Source organism: Triplophysa dalaica, chromosome 5 (genome assembly GCF_015846415.1).
Source record: "Triplophysa dalaica isolate WHDGS20190420 chromosome 5, ASM1584641v1, whole genome shotgun sequence".
In the NCBI taxonomy this organism is placed as follows: domain Eukaryota; kingdom Metazoa; phylum Chordata; class Actinopteri; order Cypriniformes; family Nemacheilidae; genus Triplophysa; species Triplophysa dalaica.
In genome coordinates, this window is record NC_079546.1 from 4,561,879 (window position 1) to 4,586,933 (window position 25,055).

A 25,055-nucleotide genomic window follows, 5' to 3' on the forward strand; every position below is an offset into this window, starting at 1 on the left:
GATAAACAGTGTGACTACCATGGAGTTCAGATTAAACTCAGTTTATGGAAGTTTGCTGCTGCTCATGGGAATCGAGATCTGTGTGGCTGGTGCAACATCAAAGGTGAGAATCATACACGTGCACCCATGTTACGAATGTGCAATTTCATACTAGGGAATGCAAATGTAATGAATCAGATGTTTGGACTGTAAGTGGAATTTTAGTTAAGAGGGCAGGCAGTTGTTTATTCTGACGCATATTGCATCTAGGTTATCTCTACTTCAGTTTCTGTTTACAGATGTTTGTATATGCCAGGCAACAGGCTGGCAAAGAAAAACATAAACATGCAATTTTTCAGATAATAGTATTTGTACCCGTTTCCATGGAAAAAACGGCGTAATTACCTTCCTGTATTGTAGCTAAAACTTCATTGCCCAGTAAATTAGCTGTTTACTATATTCGTTTAAAAGATGTTTGCTTTTTTGTGGTTTGAGTCTAAAACATATCTATGTGGTCGACGTAAGACACACAAGGCATTGAAAACGATTCTTCCATTCAAACTTCCCTGGTTTGATTTGTTTGACATGCACTGTGGAATTCTGGGTAAAGTCATCTTGAGAATGTAATAGTCTTGCTGTACGAATCAGGTAAATCTCCTTGGAAAATCGGGAACAGGTGTTGAGATTCAGCGTGCTTTCCAACACTGGTTTTGCAAGAACTGACGATATGAAAGAGAACATTTGTCTTCATGTAAGTTTCAACACTGTGTTAGTTATTACTCATAGTAATGTACTGTTTCTTGTTTTTTTTGATGTCCATCAGAACCGCTGTGATAAAAACATCGAGATTGTGACCAAATCTACATGTTTTCCTTGTTCCGTAATATCTTTAATAAAGTGTCCCAGCGGATACGTCAAGAAGCCACCCGGCAAGAGCGGATCGGACTGCAGGTTAGTGTGCGCGTGTGTGCATTATGGACTAAAGTTACATATGAAGAGTTTGGCTCCAAAATGAGATCTAGCAAAAATAATGTTTTTTTATTGTGCATGCCAATTAATATCAATCAAACTGCATAATAAGCCAAAATAACAAAAAAATACGGCAAACTAACATAATTAAACACAATAAAAACATGATAACATCATACAAAATTTATATATTATATAAAATTAGAGTTATCTCATTTTGGAATTAAATTCTTCATATATAGTACATAGCTTTTGTACAATGTTTATCTGAGGATAAGATTTAAAAGTACATTAAGCTACGCTATAAAATCAATGGATTTCAATGTTAAGATTGTGATAAAAGCTGCATGTTTGCGTGTGCATAAAACATGTGAATCCTCTCAAATGCAATAATAAAGGTTAACTTTGCGTGTGTATTTAGATTTTCTGTCTCAAGTGGATTGAGTTTTGCGGGCTGTTCATTTGAGTGCTCTAAGGACACAATGGAGCCCCAATGCTGTCCTGGTTACTGGGGCAATGACTGCATTGGTAAGTTTGGTGACTTTTTTTAAATGTTAAACTTATGGACTTTGTTGTGGAACTGTAGGATTTTATATGAAAAGATGTGATTCACTTTCACAAAAGCATATTGGCATCAATAACCCCTTGAACCAAATGAAAATTGTTCATATTTTTTTCAATGTCCTTATCCAATTTTTACACATTTATATGGCATTCGGTGTTTCCTTTATTGTTTGAGGCAAGATTCACAGAGGGAATATTTTGAAGCGAGGACTTGGACAGGAACTACTCTGACGCGACCACTAACAAAGTCTGGAACACAAACAAGGGGAAGAATTGTTCCTCTCGGCGACTAGTGGAAGTGTTTAACATTGAAAAAATGGCATTATTAGCATTATTATTCGGATCCTACTGGATAAACAGAAAATCCCGAAGAAAATAAACAGAAAACGGAAATTTCAATTAATCCTGCAGGATCTTTTGTGAATTCCTAAAGGATTTTTATTTGATCCCAATAGGGATCAAATTTTGATAGAAATTCTGTTGGCATTCGTTTCGGAATTTTGTAACTAGGGATATAAATCCTCTATGTACGAATGTGGCTTTCCACAAAGAAAGTGCAGTTGTCGACTTTTGAGAATCACTGTGTCTCTGTTGCCGAGCTCTGCCGTTTTTAACACATTATAGAAATGTGTGATTGTGGAAGGAAGTTTGTAGAACAAGGGATTTGCAGACTTCCTTTCCAACACGAGGGAGATGGAAGTCCTGTACCTCTACACCGCTGGAATGTGCTGACCAACAGGCTGTGGAGGTCTCATTTCCAGAACTTCCTCGGCCTGTCAGCACACAAACAGACCTCACGACGAGTTAGCTGAGTCAACACTTAAGTTACCATCTGTTGTCTTGGTCTCTTTGGTCTGTTATCAGCAGAACTTCCTGCATTGTTTCAGAAAAGTTAAATGATTTGACCTTTGAGTCAATGAGATGGGTCAGCATTATGAAAGTCTGTGGAAGCATTGTGATTTACCGTCACAGGACTGAGGGGAAACCTTACAGATATCATGAATAATTGTTTATACAATATATGCGGTAAGTGTGTTTTTTATGTATTGTGCTAAAAATGCTTTGATCATGGGAAGGGAAGGAAGAGTGAGGGTCAGTAAAACAGAAGATAGGCCGTGTTTGAAGAACAGAGAAACTATGCCAAGGGTGTAACTTTGGTTTGAAAAGTGGAAGGGACACAAAATTAATTCAATATGAATTAATACAGAATGAATATGCACAGTACACCAACGTTTATTATGTAAACACAAACTTTTATTCAGGATTTGATTGATTGTAATTAATCGTTTGACAGCCCTATTTATATTTATATAGTTTTATTTGTTACTTTAAATAATTGACTGACTAAGTGTTACGTGAGAATAAAGGGAAAAGAAGGGAGGGGAAGGAAGAGTGAGGGTCAGTAAAACAGAAGATGGGCCTTGTTTAAAGAACATAGAAACTCTGCAAACTCATATCCTCTCCAAAAGCGTCAGTGTTTGTCTATTTCTGAATTAAAACGACTCTAGATGTATTTTCCACATATATTTATCAAAATGTATTCAAAATACTGATTGGTTTATGGTAATATAGTTCTAAATAACACATTGTAGAAAAAGTGAAATAAAATGAAAATCATAAAGTGTCAGAGTTGTTAGTCTGACTCATTGATTTGAAATGTTATGAGGGCTGGCAAACAATTAATTATGATCAATTGTATCCTAAATAAAAGTTTGTGTTTACATAATATATGTCTGTGTACTGTGCATATTCATTTTGTATTAATAAACACAAAACATGCATGTACATGTAAATAAATAATAAATAAATCTTAAATATATAAATTCAATCATTGGTAAATGTATATGTAAACGTTTATACATTTTTAGATTTTTCATCAAGAGATACTTCACCCAAAAATGAAAATTCTTTCATAATTTAGTCGCATTCGATCTGTTCCCAATCTGTATAAATGTCTTTGTTCCAATGAACATGGAGAAAGATATTTGGAAGACATTTTTAAAGAATTGAAACAACTCGAAGGTGAGTTCACCCTTCATCATTTTTGGGTGAAGGACTCCTTTAAATATATACATCCATGTATATGTGTTTATAAATACAAAATGAATGTGCACAGTACACCGACATATATTATGTAAACACAAACTTTTATTGTAATTAATCGTTTGACAGCCCCTATTTATATTTGTATAGTGTTATTTGTTACTTTAAATAGTTGGTTTACTCTTTCCAGACTTTTCTTTTTAATTTTTCTTATTTTTCTCTATTCCATTTCTTTCTATAGAGTGTCCGGAATCCGCGGCGAGTCCCTGCAGTAACAATGGCGTCTGCTCTGATGGTATGGGGGGCAACGGTACGTGCACATGTAAGGTAAGTTCCCTCTCGTTTTCATGATCTCTCTGACTTTATTGCACTGTAACCGAGCACCCAATGAATATCTCCGAGTGTCTTTGTAGACAGGCTTTGTGGGAACAGCTTGTGAGGACTGTAGTGAGAATTTATACGGACAAGCATGCAACAACGGTAAGGGCTCACCAAAATACTTCAAATGAATCTCGTCTGTATTAGAAACATGCTCTGACTGTTATCCGTGTTGTTATGATTAGTGTGCCAGTGCAAGCATGGCCTATGTGACAGCGGAGTTAAAGGCACGGGACAATGCACATGTCTGTCTGGGTATACTGGTATAGACTGCAGTCAAGGTAAGAAATGAGAGGGTTTTACTTCATGCATGCAGGCCTTTAGATTGGAAAAGCAGATAAATGTGTTTTCTTAATCCAGAGCTCCCAGCCTGTGCTTCTTTACGGTGTGGGCCGGACGCTCGCTGCATTGAGGAAATTTCCAAATCCCAGCTTGCGTGCAAGTGCAAACCTGGTTATCAAGGTGACGGAGTCAGGTGCACGTGTGAGTACTTCTTTCAATATTTCTTGTTGAAACGGGAAGTCGGGATGAGAAATTCATTCCATTGGATCAACTCCAGGGAGACGAGAACTTCGCAACATCTATTTTGTGTTTTTGTCTCATCTTAATGCAGCAATAAATCCCTGCTCGAGAAGCGTGTGCCATGCGAATGCAGCGTGTGCGCATACAGGACCAAACCAGCACGTCTGCACGTGTGCAAAAGGATACAGCGGCGACGGACACGTGTGCATGCCTATTGACCCCTGCCAAACTAATTTTGGTAACTGCCCTTCTAGCTCTACACGCTGTGTGTATGACGGCCCTGGAAAGGTAAGTGTGTTAAAATGATATTCAGCAACACACACGCGATTTGTTCCCTTCCCTCACTATTGTGATCCTTCGGTCTATATTTAAAGTCTCACTGTGAGTGTTTGGAGGGATTCTCGAAGTACGTTGAAAGGATGGGCTGCAGTATTAAAGATGTGTGCAGACCAGACTCGTGCCATAAATACGCCACCTGTGCCACGGTAGTACCAGGAACAGTCGAGTAGGTCTCCTTTCACTTTGTTTATCGCAGTAACAAACTATTCGCATAGCAAAATTTCAACCTGTTTCCAGGTGTAAGTGCCGTGACGGTTACCTAGGCAACGGGAAGATATGCCTCGGCAACATAATTCAGCAGCTGCAAGAACTGAATTCAAAGCCAGGTGGGGATTGGACGGGGCAGCTTTCTAGTGCCATTTCACTGTTCGGTGAGTCCTTTATTATCATTTGAGCTTTATAAATCTTTTTCTATTTTTCTATAAATTCTTGTCATATGGTAAATCTGTGCACGAACTGTTCACACATTCAGACATTACTGTGTTGTTTCAGATAAAGCAATGTCATGGCCTCTGACCTCCCTCGGACCATTTACCGTGTTCGTGCCGGTGAACAAAGCTTTTAAAGGCACATCTGTGAGTCAGACGACGCGGACACACTCACACATAGGCTACACAAACACAATATTGTACAAACGTGTTTTAATTTCAGGTGAAAACGCTGCTTGCCAATGAAATGAAAGCTCGATATCTCGCCAAGCTGCACATGGTGGCCGGAGAGGTGAATTTTGACTCTCTGAAGAAAGGAATCTTATACTACACTTTGACTGGCCTGGCGGGTGAATCCCTGAGTGATGTATGTGATTCAATTCAAACTGTGTGTGTCGATTTTTCACTGGTTGTTTTTCCGCCAAATTCTTTCCTGCTCAGTTCCCGGAAAGTTTAGAATCTGCTTATGTGATGACTCCAATCTCTATGTGATGAGTAATTCACTTTATTCTCCTTGCACAATTTTCGAAAGTTCACGCAGATCAAAATCCGTCTGCATGGTAGCCGCAAGAGAGCAGCCTTTATTGATACGGACATCTTCGCCTCGAATGGAATTATTCATTTGGTTGATAAGCTGATGGATGCCGTCCCTTCCACCGTGATCAGCGAGAAAGAGGTTTGAAAAGTAGAGTTTCTTACATGACGGTTTTCAAGTTTGAACTTTATGTTATTGTAAAACCATCCACGATATTGTATCCAAATACAATTTATTTTCAGGAAAACCTGTTGCAGATTCTTTCGAAAAATGGAAAGTTTTCTCAGTTTAAGTCTCTGCTTGAGGTATGAAAACTCAATGTTCCTTGAAGGTTCTAAGAGCCATTATTTGCACCTTGAGAGGCACGCTATGTGCCGTCCTTTTATTTCAAATACAACTCGTACTTGAATTGAATCAATCAGGAATCGAATTATTCTAGTTCTCAATCTGAAACGATTTTTGTGCTTTTTAGAAAACCAACATGGCAGCCATTTTAGAAAGTCCAGGACCATATACACTATTTGCACCAACAAATCCAGCGTTTACCTTCCTGAAGGCTGGCTATCTAGACTACCTCAGTTCTGAAGAGGTACGCTGTAAATATTACAAATTCCCTAATTATAGTTATGTATCATATTCAATTTCTATCTGATTTCTCCCATTTCAGGGTAAGAATAAGCTTCTTGAGCTGATGCGCAATCACATCATTTCCAATTCCCAGGTTTGTGTGTACACATGCTCAATTCTATTTCTTGATCGTTGACTGGCTATCATTATCAGTATATATTTGTATGCAGTTGAGTGCCAGTTACATCGCCTCAAACTCTCGTGCCATGAGCATGGCCAACCAGGCCCTGACCTTTAACGTAACCGCTGCTGTGAGTACACCTCAATCGTTATATTAAGCCATTTGGATCATAAGCCAAATATACACAATGTGACATTTTTGTATGCGCAAATTAGTTTCCGGACCACATTATGTAATATACTATTGTGGTCTATTAATCACATTGCATTATGGCTGTTTTTTTGAATACATACAGGGGCAAATGCTGGTCAATGGCGAGGTGATGCTGGAACTGGATGTTGAGGCAGCGAATGGTCTTCTCCATTCAGTAGAGGGCGTTCTGATTCCAGCATCCATAGAGCCCATCCTTCCACATCGCTGTGACCTTACAGAAAACAATGTTTATAGGGCAAGTCACATATTAAGATCTATTTAAATACATTTTTATTGTGTTCTGAATAAGCTGATTTTCAAAAACGGATCGACTTTGTTTGTTAATGTGCAATAAGTGTTTATTTATCTTTTTCTATTTATCACAGGGTCCATGTGTGAGCTGTACAAGTTCCTCCAAATCTTTTTGTCCTACGGGTGAACGAATGGTGAGGTTTCACTGAACAGATCAGATTTACATTAAAAAAACTTTTATTAATTGTATTTTCCTTAGTTGAAAGAAATGTATTTTCCTTTAACAGTAAATATATTAAGTCATATAACATATTTGTAAAAATATTAAACATTGTTTTACTATATTATATTACGTATATATATTACATATTATTGATCTATAATATTATATATGGGGCAATACAACAAGTAGTCACGACTAATCGTATCACAAATAAAGGTTTTTGTTAACATAATAGCCTATATGTGTGTGTGTACTGTGTATAATAATAGTATAATACTTAACATAATATAATAATAATTCTGTATATATAAATACACAACTGCATGTATACAAAATATTTTACATGTGTAGATACATTTATATATAATTGTATGTATGTGTATATTTTTTATATTATAGTTATAAAATTATATATATTTTCTTAGAATTATACATTCATGTGTGTGCATTTGTATATTCAGAATTATAATACCCTGCACACACACACATATATTATGCAAACAAAACCTTTTATTTTGCATATGATTAGTCGCAACTCATCGTTGTACAGCCCTTATTATATAGTATTAAAAATATATAAGCACTTTGTTTCAATATATGGAAATGTATTTTTAAATTGCATGTTTCAGTATATTCCCATATAGTTTTGTTTCGAAAAGGTTATCACTATTCTTTTGTCTTGTTGTGCATTGCAAATGATAAAACAAGATTGTATGGATGCAAATATAATGTTCACATATAGCTTGCTCTAAATATTCTGGTAACATAACTATCATAAACACCTGATGTTATCGAGGTCTCGGAGTTATGTTGTTTAATCTTAGTTAAATTGGTGCAAAACTGTCCAAACCAACACTGATTTGTTCCTTATTCCTGTTGTATTCTTTTTCTCAGAAAGTGGATGTGAAAAACTGTGTGTATAGGATAAATAATCTTGAGAGCCGTATACCCTTACTCACCTCTGGCTGTGCTTACAATTGCAACGAGACAAAGACTGTGAGTATCTGTTTCAACGCCGCTTTTATTGCGATGCCAACAGATATATTCTTGCAAGTGAAACTGCAATTATGCTTGTAAATCTGACCCAGTCAAAGCTTCTACATGAAGTCTTAACGTGAAAGCTTGTCTGTGTGAATTTAGACCCCTCTCTGCTGCAAAGGTTTCTTCGGGCCAGACTGTTCTCCATGCCCAGGTGGTTTTACCGCCCCCTGTTCCTCTCATGGCAAGGTAAATATTTAAAGCCTAGTGAACTGTCTGTTATAAATATATTTAATTGCATTCATACTGAAAATATTCCACTTCCCCTCTCTCTTCTGTTTATGATTAAGCACTATGGCAGCTCACCATCACGTTTACCATGTTTTCTCTTATGTTGTAAAGCCATTACCACATCTTTTTTGTAGTGTTCTGACGGCATCGATGGAAAGGGCACGTGCCAGTGCGAGCCCAATTTTAAAGGCTCGCGCTGCCAGTACTGTGCCAACCCAAACAAATACGGCCCGTCCTGTGACAAAAGTATGACATCCTTTCTCCACTTACCTCATACTCCTGGTATAACACAATTTTGCAACATTTCAAATGTTTTTTAACCAGGTAACTAACAACATTATTTTCCCCCCAACACAAGCCTGTGGATGCATACAAGGTGTGTGTGATAATCGTCCAGAGGCCAGCGGTAAATGTAAGGTGGGCTCATGTAAAGAAGATTATACCGGAGAATTCTGTGAGCAGCAAACGTTGACGTGCGGGCCCAACCAGCCATGCCATGCCCACGCAGACTGCGTGTCCAGTACTTTGACAATTCCACATGACAAAATGTAAAGTCGCAACTCCTTTTATTTAAAAGAAACATCGCAAAATCATACTTTAATAGCAAATTCAAGTGACTTCGAATTTTTATTAGGTTATTGATCACCATCAAGGACCGGAACCATCAGTCATATTAGATGTTTTTGTATTGATTTCAATCAGGTGTGTGTGTAAGCCGGGTTTCAAAGGGGATGGATACATGTGCATTGAGAGAGATCCATGTGCTTTGCCTAATCGCGGAGGCTGCAGCATCAACGTGAGTCAGATGCACATGTGTGCTTGGGTTGCTTTGTTAGCTTCTATGTTATAAAGATGTTAACTCTTGATCCATAGGCCAAATGTATAAAGACGGGTCCGGGAACACATAGGTGCCAGTGTCTAAGTGGATGGAGAGAGGATGGAGACGAGTGTCAGCTCATCAACAACTGTCTGGATCCGTCTAGAGGGGGGTGTCACCCTAATGCCACCTGTATCTATGTGGGTCCAGGACAGGTGAGCATGACTATTTATTCATCTGTTTTGATCTATTTCTTCATTAATCCATGCATTTCATTCATTTATTCACTCATTCAAATGTCATCCCTTCATATTCATCTATTCCCCTGATGATTTAACCACCGACACATTCATTTACCATTGATGTGTTTATTTTTTATCAGAGCGACTGTGCCTGTAAAAACAGTTACCACGGCGACGGAAGGGCGTGCGAACCGATGAATCAGTGTGTAGAACAGAAGGGTGGATGTCATTACCTGGTGAGTGTCAAACAAACACTCACACATATGCACTCATCCGAAGCATCCTGACCGGTTTCTATTTTTCATTTTTTAAGGCCACCTGTCAGTTTATGGGACAGGACGGATGGAGGTGTGTGTGTGAGGACGATTATGCTGGTGATGGAATCATCTGTTACGGATCGCTTGCACAGGTATATGACATTTCTTCTGAGGAGTTTATAAAGATGTTAAAGTATGCAAACTTGTGATACATTGCAGAATATTTGTGCATTAACTTAATGTTGTAAATATTCTTATGTTTTTAAATGATGTCTTTGTAGGAAGTGGCAACAAACCCGGAACTTCTAGAATTTAACAAATGGGTCACTGTAAGTTTGGCTTTGAAGTAGTTTAGTATCAATTTACATTTTATTTAGTTCAGTTTAAAATATGAAGAGTTCATTTGCAAAAACAGTTTTCTAAATCTTATCAATCAAATTACAGACGTTTGAAAAAAATACAGCTAACTAACACAAATAAACCATAACATATAAAAAAACATAATATTTGAAGATCTTTAAAAAACCGAGTGATCTGTTTTTGCAAGTAAACTCTTCATATATTGTTTATGGGTTAACAGACTAATATGCACATTTTCCTATGGTGCGTTTGCAAAAAATTGAAAATAACTAACAATTAAGAAATCTCTGTTATGCTATTTTATATGAGAAATATAAATAATACTATAAATAATTTGAGTTACACTTTCAAAACAAGCCTAAAATAAACATACAAAGACAGATTTGTTTATAAATATTGTTACAGCGTTTATTATTACTTTGAATGTAATGATGTATTCTGAATTATTTAATAGCTAGCGGATGCTTCTCAGCTGCTATCAGAGGTGGAGAATTGTACTCTTTTTATACCATCGCCTCAAGCAATAGAAAAAATGAGTAAAGACGACAAAGACTTCTGGCTCTCCCGCAGTAATCTTCCCAGTCTTATCAAGTAAGGACATGATGAACTTTGTCGCAGAAGCTTCCAAAAAACCTTTCTTGTTTCATAATGCATGTTGTTTTCACAGGAATCACATTATTCCTGGAATATTTAGACTGACCGATCTTCGTACCAACCCTTCGCCACAACTAGCTTCTCTTTTAAAAAGGACACTTCAAGTTTCTTCAACCAATGATGTGAGTCCACGAATGACAAGAAAAAAAATCCTGTGTATTAACAGTCTCTTAATCTCTTAGACAATGTTAACATACATTCAAAATAAATTATATTACTTGAAACCTCTTTTAATTTAATGTTATTCTTTCTCCCTTAATTCAGAGCACCTTTGTCGCAGGAGGAAAAGTTATATATGGAGATATGGTTGCGCAGAATGGAGTTATCCATCTTATTGACACTGTATGACCTTATCGTATATCTATCTTGAAAAAAATTAACAAAGTCTTCTGTTAAAGAACTAGAGGAAATACACCACTGCTGGTCTGTTCCAGGTGCTGATCTCGGAGCGACAGTCGAGTACAGGTTTGCTGGAGGTGTTGGATCAGACGCCTGATCTCTCGATTTTCCGCGACGCTCTCACTGTAAGTGTCATATCTACAATAATGTACCTCTGTACCTTGTGTTGCATTTTATAGACATTTTATCCTACCTAAGAATCAATTGTGTGTTTGAATTGTATTTTGTTTTTTCAGAAACATAACTTGACCGATATTTTGGAGGAGTCTACTGGATTTACCATATTTGCCCCAACAGACAGTGCCATCCAAGAATACCTCAAAAGAACGGGCGAGGAAATACTGGTACTTCACACACGTCTATGTGTAACACAGTATGATTTTGAATAGTGCATTGTTGATTTTGTGTGTTTGTTTTTAGGATTTGAATGTGACCCAGTATCACATTATTGTGAATGAAATCATTAAAGAAGAACAGTTGATGGATGGACTTTATAAAGATACTCTGTTGGGCTTCTCTTATCAGCTGGGATTTTTACGCAAAGATAACAAGGCAAGTCCATGACTATTAAATGCGATAATGCTAAGATGATACAATTGCTTGGTATTTGACCATTAATGTTAACCATCCCTCCCTTTTCCAAAAGGTGTTTGTAAATGATGCTGAGATGAACACAACAAATATTGAGGCAAATAAAGGGGTGATCCACACACTGTCTGCTGTTCTGTCCATCCCAAACAACCGCTGTGACAAAGAATCCACTGCACTTCTCCCGGTATAATGCGTCACCTTAAAATACAGTCAAACCAAAAATGATTCAGACACCAGATTGATATTTTTTACAAGTGGGTGCAGGACGCTATTGTAAATAAAGTAAGCTGACATATTTGGGACCAAATTATTACAAATTACAAATTTAGACTCTTGTCAGATTTTAGTACCATTTTCTAAACTATATCCAATACACTGTGATAATGTAAGAAATGTTGAAGGTGTCTGAATAATCTTTGGTTTTATTGATTATGTTGTTATGTCTTTGTTTTAATACATAGTTCACCAAAAATGAACTATTCTGTCATATTTCACTCCCCTTCATCTCCTTCCAAACCGAACCACTTTCTGGCTTCTGTGAAGCACAAAGACAAAATATCAGGTTATACAGTATATTCTATATAGGCTACTATATATATATAGATTAACCAATTCATACTGATCCTACTGAAAAAATAAATGATTGTATCTGACAAAAAGAAAGGTTTCAAAAGGGATACTTCAAATGATCTGTAAAATATCAGTTTTCAATTCTAAACATGCGTTTCTTGACGGCAGGGACGCTGCATGGATTGTTTCAGACCTGCGGAGGACATTTGTCCTTCAGGAACGAAAAGAACGGTGAGTGCAAAAGCTTCATATTTAACTCATGAATGTAAGCATTACAATACGTACAATATCAGACCAAGTTGCATCAAAATTTTAGTTCACACAGGTGAATACTATTTTGTATTCATTATATTTAGTAATCTAATGCTATCATGTATTCTGACGTGTGTACAGTATGTTGTTCACCGAAAAATTTGAAATCTGTCATCATTTAATCGCCCTCAAGTTGTTTCAAATCTGTATAAAGTTCTTTGTTTTGATGAACACAGACAAAGATATTTGGAAGAATGCTTATAACCAGACAGTTATTTGCCACCATTGATAGTAGGAAAAATGACAATGGTTGTCAAAAGTGTCCCAGAGCTTTTTGCTTTCCTACATATCGTCATCTGTTTTCATTAGAACAAAGACATATATACAGATTTGAAAAAACTTGAGGGTGAGTAAATATAGACAGAATTTAAATTTTTAGGTGAAACGTCCCTTTAATTCAATACCAGAGATACTGCATTCAATTTCAACTAATAGCTTAAAAACATATGTAACATTCTTTTCAGACAAAACCAAAGAGAAGATGCATGTACACTCGAGTGTATCAAGAAGAGACACTGCTGACCATCGGATGTCAATTCAAATGTGTGAAAGTCACTATTGTATGTGAATTGTTACATTTCACTTATTCATTAACCGCACACGTTGCTCGGTTCCTAACTTGTTCAGTATAACAAAAACCACACTTCAGTAAAGATGCGTTTTGTCAAAGTGTTTGAAGTAATTCTCTTTGCAGAAAAGACAGTGTTGTGCTGGTTATCATGGAATAAACTGTGAGCGGTGTCCGGGGCCAGAGGCTCAACCCTGTTTCGGCAACGGCGTATGTGCTGATGGAACAAACGGCACAGGGGTTTGCCAGTGCAACCAGAATTTTAATGGAACTGCCTGTGAGAATTGCCAAAGAGGAAGATATGGAATTCACTGCGACCAAGGTACCAGACATTTAAACTCTATATTCACATACTGCATTGAGAGACTGGACGTATAGGGTTGGTTGGCTGAAGGTTTATTATTTGGGTCCATACTTCTTTCCCTCTAGAGTGTAAGTGCGTTCATGGACGTTGTAAAGACGGTATGGATGGAGACGGCAGCTGCGAGTGTGATTTGGGCTGGAGAGGAATAACCTGCAACCTTGGTATGATATTTATCAGTGCACACATGGAGTCTAGTACATAAAATGGATGAATGTGATTCTGTAACATAGAAAAATCGATCCAAATGTGGCATTTAGTATGGAAAACATTACAAATTTGACAAGCATAAAATATTGCCTGATCTCAAATCATCATGTTTACCAATGATTATTTTCAGTTAGTACGTCAGACATGTGCGGAGGAAAATGTCACAGCAGTGCCAAGTAAGTTGACCCTTCAAAAATACCGTCCATAGTGCAACACTGCTACCATGTTTTTTCATCGTACCTAAATATCACGCCATTCATAGAAGTACCTTTGAGTTGCACCTAACGTATATATTTGAATGTTTGCAGTTGTCCAATGAATGAAGCGGACAGTACCTATTACTGTAAATGTGCAGCAGGGTTTCAGGGTAATGGCACTCATTGTACAGGTAAGAATCCGTCACAAAAATAAACAGAGATTGTATTCAATCGTCATCGGCTGTGTTTTAACATCAAACATGCTTTTATGTCATTCCAGCGGTGGACGCTTGTGCAGAGAATAACGGAGGCTGTAATGCCCACGCGCTGTGTAAGAGAACCGTCCCGGGACAGAGAATATGCGTGTGCCCCCAAGGCTACGGAGGAGATGGGATAGTGTGCATTCGTAAGTCTGTTTAATGTTCACAATGATGAATAATAAAAAAATATTTGATGTGCTTAGGGGCATAATTTTTGTCTAAATTCAGGTTTCAATTTAAGGGAATTATTGATTGATTGACAAATGATGACAGATTAATGATTGATTTTGTAATATATTAATGTGTGCCTGTGTTTCTGAAGCCATCAACGCCTGTCTGGAAGGTAACAATGGGGGGTGTGACCCGGATGCTGACTGCATAAGCACAGGTCCTAATAAGGTACAAGCTATTAAACACACACCGGGTAAAAAAGTTGTCAGCAATAAACGCATTTCATTTAAATTTAGATATGACCAGAATGTGTAAATAATTAATTTTATTTTCGCATTTAAATAACGTTTTGTATATCATATACAGGACATTCCTTAAATTTTACATGAAACATGAATGGCTTAGATGGCACATGTAGCCAATATAATCATTTTAAATCAGACATGAGAGTTTTGCAATTGACGATTGTTGAATAATACACTTGGCACTGACATTCATTTTTTAGGCAACATGTGTTTGCAAAACGGGATTTACAATGGTCAAAAACAATTGTGAGGCCATCAATGTGTGTCGTAAGGTACGTTGGTGATTTTTTCCATTTTATCATGCTTAGTTATGAAGCTTTGTTTATGCATGATGTCATATCAAAACAGACCATTGAATTACATTCAATTTGTACCAAAGGTACACTGCACTCAAGCACACATATTAAAATGAATAGCTAACTATTCTGAAACGTACTTGCATCTCATCTCTTGTGTTCATGCAGTTAAATGGCGGATGCCACTGGAATGCCCGCTGTACCATGACAGGACCCTCAAAGAGAAACTGTACCTGTGGGTCTGGCTATATCGGAGATGGAGAGATTTGTAGAGGATCCCTGCAGAGAGTAAGATGATGTACAGCAAAACACCTCGGCACGCAAACGTTACAACACAGACGTGATCTCTCACTTTTGTATATGTACACTTATTCCTTTTTTCAGGAGCTTACACACAGAAGATTGAGGGAGTTTCTGATTGGAGTGATGGTGTGTATCTTCATTATAATCGTGTATGGTTGGTTTTTTTATCTGAGAAAACCATCCGACTGTAAATTTGTTTACAGATTGCTAGTGTTTCTGCTCTCAGAAGTCGTGGTCCCTTCACTGTCTTTGCACCCACCGAAAAAGCTTTTGAAAATTCACTGGTATGTCTTTTAGATCTTGATCTTTTCATTAATATTTTTGCCGCTACGTTGAATCCAACATGAAGCGTTACTATATGTCTCTTAACAAACGTAGATGATATGGAGAACCAATAGTGTTTCTTTACCGTTACTGATGAGTCACGCGTTTGTTTAGGTAAAGGATTCAGGAAAGAGAAACTCAGGGTTGTTTGGCGAAATCATAAGGTATCACATAGTGCCTTGCCGCAGCCTACTCCCGGAGGACCTTATGCAAACTCGTAACCTCACAACGCTTATGGGTGACGTCCTTAGCATCACAAACACTGAGGTATGATGTTTTATCAATGGAAAAGAAAGAAAATACAACTTGGAAAGTTAACACTGTTTCTTTGTTCCCAGGACACTATATATATCAATAGCAAGGCCAAAATTGTGTTCAGTAATCCGGAAAGCATTAACGGGATTTTTCACGAGATCGACACTGTCCTAATCCCGCCCAGTTTGCAGAACCAGATGTCCAGGAAGGAAGACAACCCCGTATGTCCTTACAGTATCACACCCATCTCTTCAAGTCACATGATGATTTACAGTGAAAATGAAGTTGAAATGTTAAGATCACACTGACATAATTCTCATTTACTGAACTTTTCTATTTAAAGCGTAACCTCTCCGATGTGGTTAATCTTCACGGCTTCAAGACATTTTACAAACTGCTTGAGGTGAGAAATCACATCTATTTACCTTCCCTTCTTCTGATTATTCTGTCTCGAAGCAGGCGTTCAGATGAACATCTTATGACCTCAATGTTGAATTGTTTGTTTAAAGGACACAGATGTGTTGAAGTTAGTGACGGACAAAATCTACCAGCCCGTCACCTTGTTCCTGCCCACAGATGCCGCTATGGCCGCTCTAGCCCAGGAGCAGAAGGACTTCCTGTACGCTATGCATAACCGTGAGAAACTAGCAGAGTATCTTAGATTCCACATCTTGCACGATACCATGGTTTGTCCTCTATACATTATGTTGTACACGTATCATTTGATTACCCTTTACTTTATAATTCGTATTTACAATACACAAAATATTTTTTCAGTGACCCCTAATGCAGTTTATTACAACTTACTGTCTTCTAGATTCTGCCGAGTGACCTCATGCGCAGCAGTTCTTTAAGAACTCAACAGGGCTCAGATCTGTCTGTGGCCTGTGTGGGAGAAGAGCAAATTGTAAGTATGATGACATTTAAAGGTTAAAGGTTCTTCTTGTATTAACGATTGATCAGATTTCATTGAATAAATATCTGTGTCACGCCTTGATTATTTCTGCTCAGGGCGAATTCTATGTGAATGATAAAAGCTGTCGGATTGTAAAGAGAAACATCAAATTCAACGGCGGCATCATTTATGGCATCAACTGTCTCCTGAATCCTCTGAGCCTTGGGGGACGCTGTGACAGTACGAACACATTTGATATCACAGTGAGTCCCAAAATTGGTCATTTCACTCTGATACAATGCATGCTTGTTCTGAGTATTAAAGATGAAGTGATGAAAGCAATCCTACTCTACAGTTTGGATTTTACAGTAAGTGTAGTCTCTAGTTTATCACTAGATGCGTTTATTTTTATGTTTCGTTTTAACAGTTGCCATGCAGAAGATGTGGACGTACTTCCTCCGACTGCCCACCTGGAAGCAGGCCGAAGGTAAAACGTGCGGTTCACCTTTGCTGTATCTTAGTCTGTCGTCATTAGATGCCTTGAGTTGCTTTTAAGGTTGGAAAGTAAACAAACATCCTTTCACGACAGAATTTTGTAACATTTTGTGTTTACAATCTAGCATGAACAAAAGTGTGACCTGACTAATCACTACGTGGCTGATTTTGATGGATGCCAATCCATATGTACTATGGTCATTTGGAAGCCAAAATGCTGTTCAGGGTACTTCGGCAGAGACTGTCTTGGTACGCAGTGTTGTGCTGTATTATTTACATTGTTTGCATACATGTACATATACAGACGTGGAAAATTTAGAGACTTTCTAGATGTATTGTGGCCATTCAAGTCCAGTGTCTGTTGAACAAAATCAAAGCTCAGGAGTGAAAAAGTCATACAACAGCAATGTGAAAGACTGACAGCAACAAAACGCATGAAAACTGTGATAAACATATCAGGGCCCGTATGTATAAAGCTGCTTGGAGTAAAATTTTACTTTCAAATGTGTCAAAATTCTAAAAACTACTTAATTCTACTCTTATTCTTACAATAAAGGCATCAACTGTAAAAAATATGTTTTTACTTTTGCATCTCTGTCGCCATCTCTGTTCGAAAATTGAATTTGCAAGTTAGTTAACCGGTGTAAAATCGTACAGCTCAATAACTATCACAAGCTTACCGTTGTGAATCAGGGGAAGGCATGTCTTATAACTATATTTACTATATTTTTCTATAGTTATTTTGTCCAAATAAGTTATGGATTGCAGCTGACAGGTGTATATATAAAGTAATATAATGTCTTAATTCAGTCATGAGTGAATGGTGCCATGCTTCTGTGACTTCACCCTTGCAGGCTCCCTATTGGCTGATCGAGAGGTTTTTGTGTTTAAATCATTGTGGTCCTTAAATTACAACACTTAAGTCAAAACCTTAATAATCCTTCTTAAACTTTACTGGAGGTTGCTTTTAGCTTCTTTATAAGGCTCCTACTCTTAAAAAGTCCTACTTCTTAAAAATGCTCTTAAAAGTGTCAAAAAAATATTTGTGAGAAGTTTTATACATACAGGCCCAGATTATCACCAAAAGATGTTTGACGTTAACTGTTGTATTGCTTAAAAGTGAATATGAACTTTGCAGTATTTGGCAAGAAAAGATGAAAAGAAAAGATGCCTCGTCTGTATTTTTTCAGTTTCACTAGTTTATATTTTTAATGATTTAAATGTAAATAGAAACAATATTTTTATCAGAAATTTGGGAGAAATATTGTTGGGAGTTCAAATGATTTTACCCAAACACATATTTCAGAAAAAATCTGAAAATAATTTTGAAATGGTTTCTTAATTTTCCCACGGCTGTATGTAAAAAAGAAAAACATGTCAGCGAGTAACCAGCTGAAAATAAGGTGTTCATTACCTGTTCTCCAGCATGTCCTGGAGGTCCAGGCTCCCCCTGCAGTAGCCATGGTAAGTGTGATGAGGATCATTTAGGAAATGGCACCTGCACCTGTGATGCTGGATTTACAGGTGTAGCATGCGAGCTGTGTGTGGACGGACATTTTGGACCAGACTGCACAGGTGAGCTTTTCAAAGCAACAACATCCAGGTACTCTCTGTGGAATAAGACAACATTCTTCAATGTGCTTTGTTTCCTCTTCCTGTTTCTTTAGCCTGTAATTGCACAGAACACGGTTCATGTGATCAAGGGATGAAAGGTACCGGTTCGTGTTTCTGTGACGAGGGCTGGACGGGTTCTCGTTGTGAAAACAAATTAGGTACAGACTTTACTCTTTTGGTTTTGGGATTAAATAAAAAAAAAGTAGAAAATGGAAAACCTTACTCTGATTCCGTCTCTTACGTTTCAGCTGATGTTCCTGTTTGCAGTCCCGCTTGCCATAAGAAAGCTGTCTGTATGGAGAACAATACCTGCGTCTGTAAACCCTTCTATGAAGGAGATGGTATCACCTGTACAGGTGCAAACATGAGGATGTCACCATAAACTTTGGGGGAACATACAATTCCTTGTCCTATTTTGTCCAAATCGGCTTGTTTCATTAAAGAAACAAAATGACATCTGAAACTAGAATTAAATATTTCAAAAATATCTCAGCTTAGTTAATTTATTCTGGGAAACAAGCCATAAATATTGATAAACTATCTCCAAAACAAGATTGTGTATCTGTTTAAAAAAAACTGTTTACTTTCTGCCATTCAGAAATTGAGGTAACATTAATATTCGTAGCCCATACTTTCTGTGCTTTGGTTTGCACTTCCTAACCTCTCTTTTCTGCAGCGGCCGACATGTGCAAGTACTGGAATGGTGGTTGTTCGAAGGATGCTAAGTGCACTCAGAAGGAGGAGAAAGTGAGCTGCGCTTGTCTCAAAAGTTACTCCGGCGATGGGTTTGTGTGCACACCGATCGACCCTTGCGTAGCTGATGACAACGGGGGGTGTCACGAGCATGCCACCTGCACGATGACTGGACCTGTGAGCGGGCATTTGTCTTTAATTATAGTTTAATGATAGATGAATGCATGGATAGAAATATGAAGTTAACACATGGTATGTTCTATTTCGAAAGGACAAGAGGAAATGTGAGTGTAAAGACAACTACATCGGTGATGGGATTGAGTGCGAACTGAAGCTGTTGCCGGTCAATCGCTGTCTGCAGGATTACAGACATTGTCATTCAGATGCTCAGTGTACAGATCTGCACCACGAGGGTTTGTATTAGTCATACAATAAAAATTTAACAGATAATGCTTTCACCAATATTGCATTAAAAGCAACAGTTTTTGTATCGGAAATTCTGTCTTCATTCACTTAATGTTACTAGTTGTTCCAAATCTGTATTAATGTCTTTGTTCTGATGAACACTGAAAGATATTTGGATGAATGCATGTAACCAAACAGTTCTTGGCCACCTTGATGATCATAGTAGGAAAAAATTACTGAGATATTTTGAAGAATGTAGGACAGAAAAAAATTCTGGTTCACTTTGTCATTTTTCCACCTATAGTCATCAATGGTAGCCAAGAACTGGTTACAAGCATTCTTCCAAATATCTCTCTCTGTGTTCATAAGAACAAAGACATGTATAAAGATTTCCAACAAATCAAGGGGAGTAAATGGCAGAATTTTCTTTTTTGTGCGAACTTAATGTTGAATACATTGTACGTACAATGTAAATCTTGTTTTTTTAGACAAATCATTGGGAGTTTTTCACTATCGTTCCCCAATTGGAGTATACAAGCTGAACTACACCATGGCACTGGAGGCCTGCAAAGAAGCAGGAGGCACCATCGCAACCTACATACAGCTTTCCTATGCCCAGCAGGTGGTGCTTTTACATGAAAACGCACGACTTCTCGTGTACCTGTTAGTATGTCTATTGAGTGTCTTCTCTTTTGCGTTTGTGTTGCAGGCGGGGTATAACTTGTGTGCAGCGGGATGGCTCGAGAAAGCCAGGGTGGCATATCCCATGAGCTTTTCTAACCCGAAATGCGGCTTCGGACACGTGGGAATTGTGGACTACGGCACACGCAATAACCTCAGCGAGACGTGGGACGTTTTCTGCTATCGAGTGAACGGTAGGCGTCACTGTTGGATAGCTACAAAACAATCTTTACTTTTCGACTTTATGGTTGTGTCAACGGTGTGTTTCAGACGTGAAGTGCGAATGTAAGACTGGCTACATTGGTGATGGATACTCATGTACAGGAAACCTCCTGCAAGTCCTGTCAACCACACCAACCTTCTCCAACTTCTATTCTGTAAGTATCGCTTGTTCGAATGAATGTTTTGGATTGAAGTCTGAATGCACTCAAAAGATCTACTCTTTGTGTTCTGCAGCAAATCCAAAATTATTCAAGTTTTTCTGCATCCGGAAAAGAGTTTGTGAATCGCATTAGCAACATTACAATCCAGTCCACACTGTTTGTTCCTGACAACAATGGTCTATATAGCAACCAGGTGACCACAAAGTTCACACCCACCTAACCCAATTGTAGTGTATTATTTGGATATTTTTCATATTAATGTATCTTGTGTTGAACAGACATTGAGCAGCAGAGACATAGAGCATCATCTACTGGACGGAAGGGCTTTGATATTGCAGGCACTTATTAATATCACTCACATTAGGACTCGACTGGGTCAAAGCTTGACCATCACCCGAGTGCCTGATCTCCAGAATCCTCAGACAGCGGTAAGAATATATTTCACATTTATTGAATCCAATTCAAATACTGATCTTTAGATTCTCACTCTGTGGTCAAATTGATGATTGAATTTTAATTGGATACTTAACTCTCTGCTTTAGACCTCCTCGGGATACATCGACGATCAGTACGTCATCGACTATGACATCTTTGCATCCAATGGGGTCATCCATGTCCTGCAGGGCCCGTTGAAAGCTCCTCCGCTTCCCCCTCCAACCCTCCACCCGGCTCATAAGGCAGGAGTGGTCATTGGTGCACTGGTCCTCATCATCCTATTCGCAGCGGGCGGATTTGTGGGATACAATTTCTATACTCATAAAACAAAGCCGTTTCAGTTCCACTACTTTAAGGTGAGCCTTATCTCATACGCTTGTGTTCAGTGTGCGTTTTAACATTTTATAACTTTCATATATTACCTTTCTAGGAGGATGAAGGAGTTGAAGCTAACCCATCAGAACCAAGCCCGAACATCACTAACCCTGTGTACGAATCCACCCCTGCACCAAAAGACCAAGCACCACCGGTCAGCGAGTCTAACACGCAAACAAACAGCATTTCATATATTGTAAATTGCTGAAAAACACAGCTTTTACGTCACCATTTATAGCATAAAGTACACATATTGGAATAGGTCCTTGTTATCTTTTGCAATAGGAGGACAAGCATGAAGTGACATCCAGTGGTTCCTATGACCTGCTCCAGGATAGCTGAAATAACCCCATCCAGCATATACTGACTGACACAGTAGTAAAACATCATGGTGCAGTTCTCCCAATACTACAAGAGACCATCATAAGCACAATTTCACAATGATGGGACTGTGAAATACCAAGATTACACTGTAAAATCGAATTGTTCTGCGGTTGTGTATGAATGTTTTTTGGAGAATGTTTTCATGTGTAAATATTTGTCATTCACAGAGTAACTAACCATTTCTCTACTCTGTTGTGTTACAGACAAGTATAAATATCCAACTTGATGTATAAAAACCCTTTTCTCTGAGAAATTAATTCTTCTGTGAAAAAGTGGAGCAAGGCAAAATTGTATTGTCATTTTCTTCAGCCATTTGGCATGCACAAGTTTTCTAAATTGAAAACATGACACCAATTTTGAGCTACAGGAAAATATGGATTTTTTTCATTTAGATTTTGATCAAACAAATCAAGATCATTTTATATTATTGGGATCAACATATTTATTTTTTGGTTTCCTTAGAGGTGCACCTTTCCTAATACAAACTGGATGAGTGTCCATCGGACTAGGGATGCACCGAAACAATAATTCTTGGCCGAAGCCAAACTTGATTTGAAACACTTTGCCGAATAATACTGAACATGCTTTTTCACTATTGCACAAACTAAATAGTCAAAATGTATTTTATTAAAAAGCAAGACAAATTATAAAAAGCACAATACAACTTAATATAAAATTGAGTCAAACAAAGGAAGGAAAAATAGTCCCCTCCCTTCATGTACAGCCTATATTACTAAGCCCAATAACTGACTGCTAAAAGAATCTAATGTAAAACAGTTCATTGAAAAGTGTCATTCCACATTAGGGCTATAAAAGAAAAATACGAATAAACAAAAACTATTGGATTATTATAGGCTACTTTGCAAAAATATTTTAAGAAAAAAACAAACATCAAATGCAAGAAATTCTGATGCTGACTGACAACCATATCAGTTCACGTCTCCTCCCAAACTCCGGCAACAAAAGCTGACTGTTAAGAGAGATAAAGTGCAGGACCTGATTGATGCAGATTGTAAGATCTTTCATAAAAAGCAGATGCAAATAATCCCCACTGCTCCTGAAGACGAAGCGAATTGAGTGGTTTCTTAAATAATTGTTAAACATCATCTATAAACTGCTACTGAAACTTTGGACGAATATCAATTGAAATGAAAATTGGAAAGGGAGACTAGCAAATGTCTCTCATAACATAGCCGTTTCCATCACACAGGTGACCTTAATAATAAATATCAACGCTACGTTTCGAACATGATTCTGATTGGCCGAAAGACCAAATCTATCAATTGAACCCTAAATCAAAACTTGTATATCTAAAATGGCACGAACGCCAACACACAACCTAGACATTTTGATACATTTATAGAAAAGGATGGTTTAAATCACATAAGTTTCTATGTGTTAGAGAAGTTTCTCTGGTTAGCCTCAGATGTTAAGTTCTCACCAATCCTTAGGAGTCGTAGATATCCTACAGAGAAACCAAAGCTTCAAAGGGTTACCACACTCTCGGTGAGAGTTCAAGACCTAAAACCAGAACTCTGGAGCCAGGTAGCTATGGTCTCTTGATGATAGTATATAGAAACCAGGACAAAAGGGAGTGAGGGCGTTTATGGCTTTCCTCTCAATGATCCAGTCACCACAGATATTTGGAAGAATGTTAGCAGTTTTCAATTGTGGAACATCCTTGACTACCATAGTAGGAAGAATTATTTAGTCAAAGGTACCCAAGTACCCCAGTTTGTTTTCCTAAAGTAACGAAATATCGAATTTTCTTTGCAACAAAACAATAAATACAGAATCTTTTTTTTTACGATGCAAGTGAATGATTTCTCCGAACTGAAAATTGCAGACATTCTTCCAAATATATTTCTCGGTTATCTATGCAAGTAAATTATGATAGGATTTTCCATTTTGGGTGAACTGTCCCTTTAACATTATATATGAATTGTTATGTAAGTGATATTCCATAAACCAAAGGCTCCAGGGATTAAGTCTCTGGTAAGAGTCATACGACTTTGAAGGGAAAACAGTTGTGGGACATCTATCCTGTCCTGATTTGTCATTCATGCTCGTGTGTCTCTGTTTCGGTGTGGTCTCTCCAGATATTCACGCCCTCCGGCGTTCATGTGCAGGTCAGCCTGGCCTCGTAGCCACAAAAAAGGCTGAATTAAATCTAGTTGTACTCCAGCAGGTAGTAAAATATTCTTATAGACTACATTGACTAGATTCTAAAAATATATGATGTAAGACACATGGTGGCAGAAACATTTTGGACGTTTCATAAAAATTTACCCTGGAAGTAGGATAATCCAACTGCACCTCATGGTGGTGTAATTGTTTGGTGGTATGAAAGGTTTGGTGGTCCAAAAAGATAGGCTGTAGTTGATAATATACGTTTCTCACACATAAAGTATAGACCTATATAATTAGGTTTTCACAGTATATAGGCATTATTGCAAACATCTATACCAGACGTGTTTGTAACTTGCGGGGACCAGTGGTCTGGTGGTAATGTGCGCTTGACCAGGGCTTGGTAGCTCAGGGTTCAAATCCAGCTTTGGGAGATATTTCAAATTTCTTATGTGGTCCAGGTATGTGTAAAAAAAAATGATTAAATTACCAGGAGAAGTGATTCTGACATGCAGAGTCCTTTGCCTCAGGGGTAAGAATCACTGGGTATGGTAGTTGAGGTTTCAAGGCTTACTTTGTGTCATTGCTCACATTTCATGTGTTTCAGGTTTCAATAACAATTATAAAATTACCAGGAGGACTCCTTTGGTCATGCAGTGCCCAATGGCTCAGTGT

The 25,055-nt window shown here is 37.8% G+C and overlaps 1 protein-coding gene and 1 long non-coding RNA gene across 5 annotated transcripts in view; one reads left to right on the plus strand and one right to left on the minus strand.

Moving 5' to 3' along the window:
* Positions 1-22,705, plus strand: stab2 (stabilin 2). 2 transcript variants are annotated; one of them, XM_056747594.1, is made up of 68 exons: positions 1-103; positions 803-930; positions 1,370-1,476; positions 3,797-3,882; positions 3,969-4,035; positions 4,119-4,214; positions 4,294-4,416; positions 4,547-4,743; positions 4,830-4,960; positions 5,032-5,165; positions 5,287-5,369; positions 5,446-5,589; positions 5,755-5,898; positions 6,000-6,062; positions 6,230-6,346; positions 6,425-6,478; positions 6,555-6,635; positions 6,801-6,953; positions 7,084-7,143; positions 8,067-8,168; positions 8,313-8,399; positions 8,576-8,687; positions 8,800-8,989; positions 9,144-9,237; positions 9,315-9,473; positions 9,641-9,736; positions 9,814-9,909; positions 10,039-10,086; positions 10,572-10,708; positions 10,785-10,893; positions 11,036-11,113; positions 11,206-11,295; positions 11,407-11,514; positions 11,591-11,722; positions 11,817-11,945; positions 12,500-12,562; positions 13,108-13,203; positions 13,338-13,533; positions 13,641-13,736; positions 13,913-13,958; positions 14,091-14,170; positions 14,260-14,385; positions 14,562-14,638; positions 14,916-14,987; positions 15,180-15,299; positions 15,396-15,440; positions 15,518-15,598; positions 15,753-15,905; positions 15,977-16,114; positions 16,237-16,296; positions 16,403-16,579; positions 16,711-16,800; positions 16,905-17,051; positions 17,216-17,275; positions 17,409-17,532; positions 18,709-18,858; positions 18,951-19,055; positions 19,146-19,253; positions 19,574-19,767; positions 19,862-20,003; positions 20,484-20,617; positions 20,705-20,870; positions 20,947-21,053; positions 21,133-21,252; positions 21,338-21,487; positions 21,602-21,850; positions 21,925-22,023; positions 22,155-22,705. In XM_056747594.1, the coding sequence occupies exons 1-68, from the start codon at positions 20-22 to the stop codon at positions 22,209-22,211; spliced, it is 7,647 nt and encodes a 2,548-aa protein (XP_056603572.1). In that variant the 5' UTR covers positions 1-19; the 3' UTR covers positions 22,212-22,705. The 2 variants fall into 2 exon arrangements, with proteins under 2 accessions (XP_056603572.1, XP_056603573.1); XM_056747595.1 differs by lacking the exons at positions 19,862-20,003; positions 20,484-20,617; positions 20,705-20,870; ... (3 more) ...; positions 21,925-22,023; positions 22,155-22,705 and having other exon boundaries at positions 19,574-19,765; positions 21,589-21,707.
* The window catches only part of LOC130420364 (uncharacterized), a 17,186-nt gene continuing 4,079 nt past the window's right edge, over positions 11,949-25,055 (minus strand). Inside the window, exons 2-10 of one of the 3 annotated variants that reach the window (XR_008906638.1) lie at positions 21,917-22,033; positions 21,590-21,807; positions 19,559-19,765; positions 19,139-19,245; positions 18,698-18,893; positions 16,701-16,778; positions 16,319-16,517; positions 15,152-15,290; positions 11,949-12,296 (exon numbers count right to left, since the gene is read on the minus strand). This is a non-coding gene — a long non-coding RNA (uncharacterized LOC130420364). The remainder of the gene's footprint in view (positions 12,297-15,151; positions 15,291-16,318; positions 16,518-16,700; positions 16,779-18,697; positions 18,894-19,138; positions 19,246-19,558; positions 19,766-21,589; positions 21,808-21,916; positions 22,034-25,055) is intronic. The other 2 variants (XR_008906639.1, XR_008906637.1) reach the window with 2 other exon arrangements.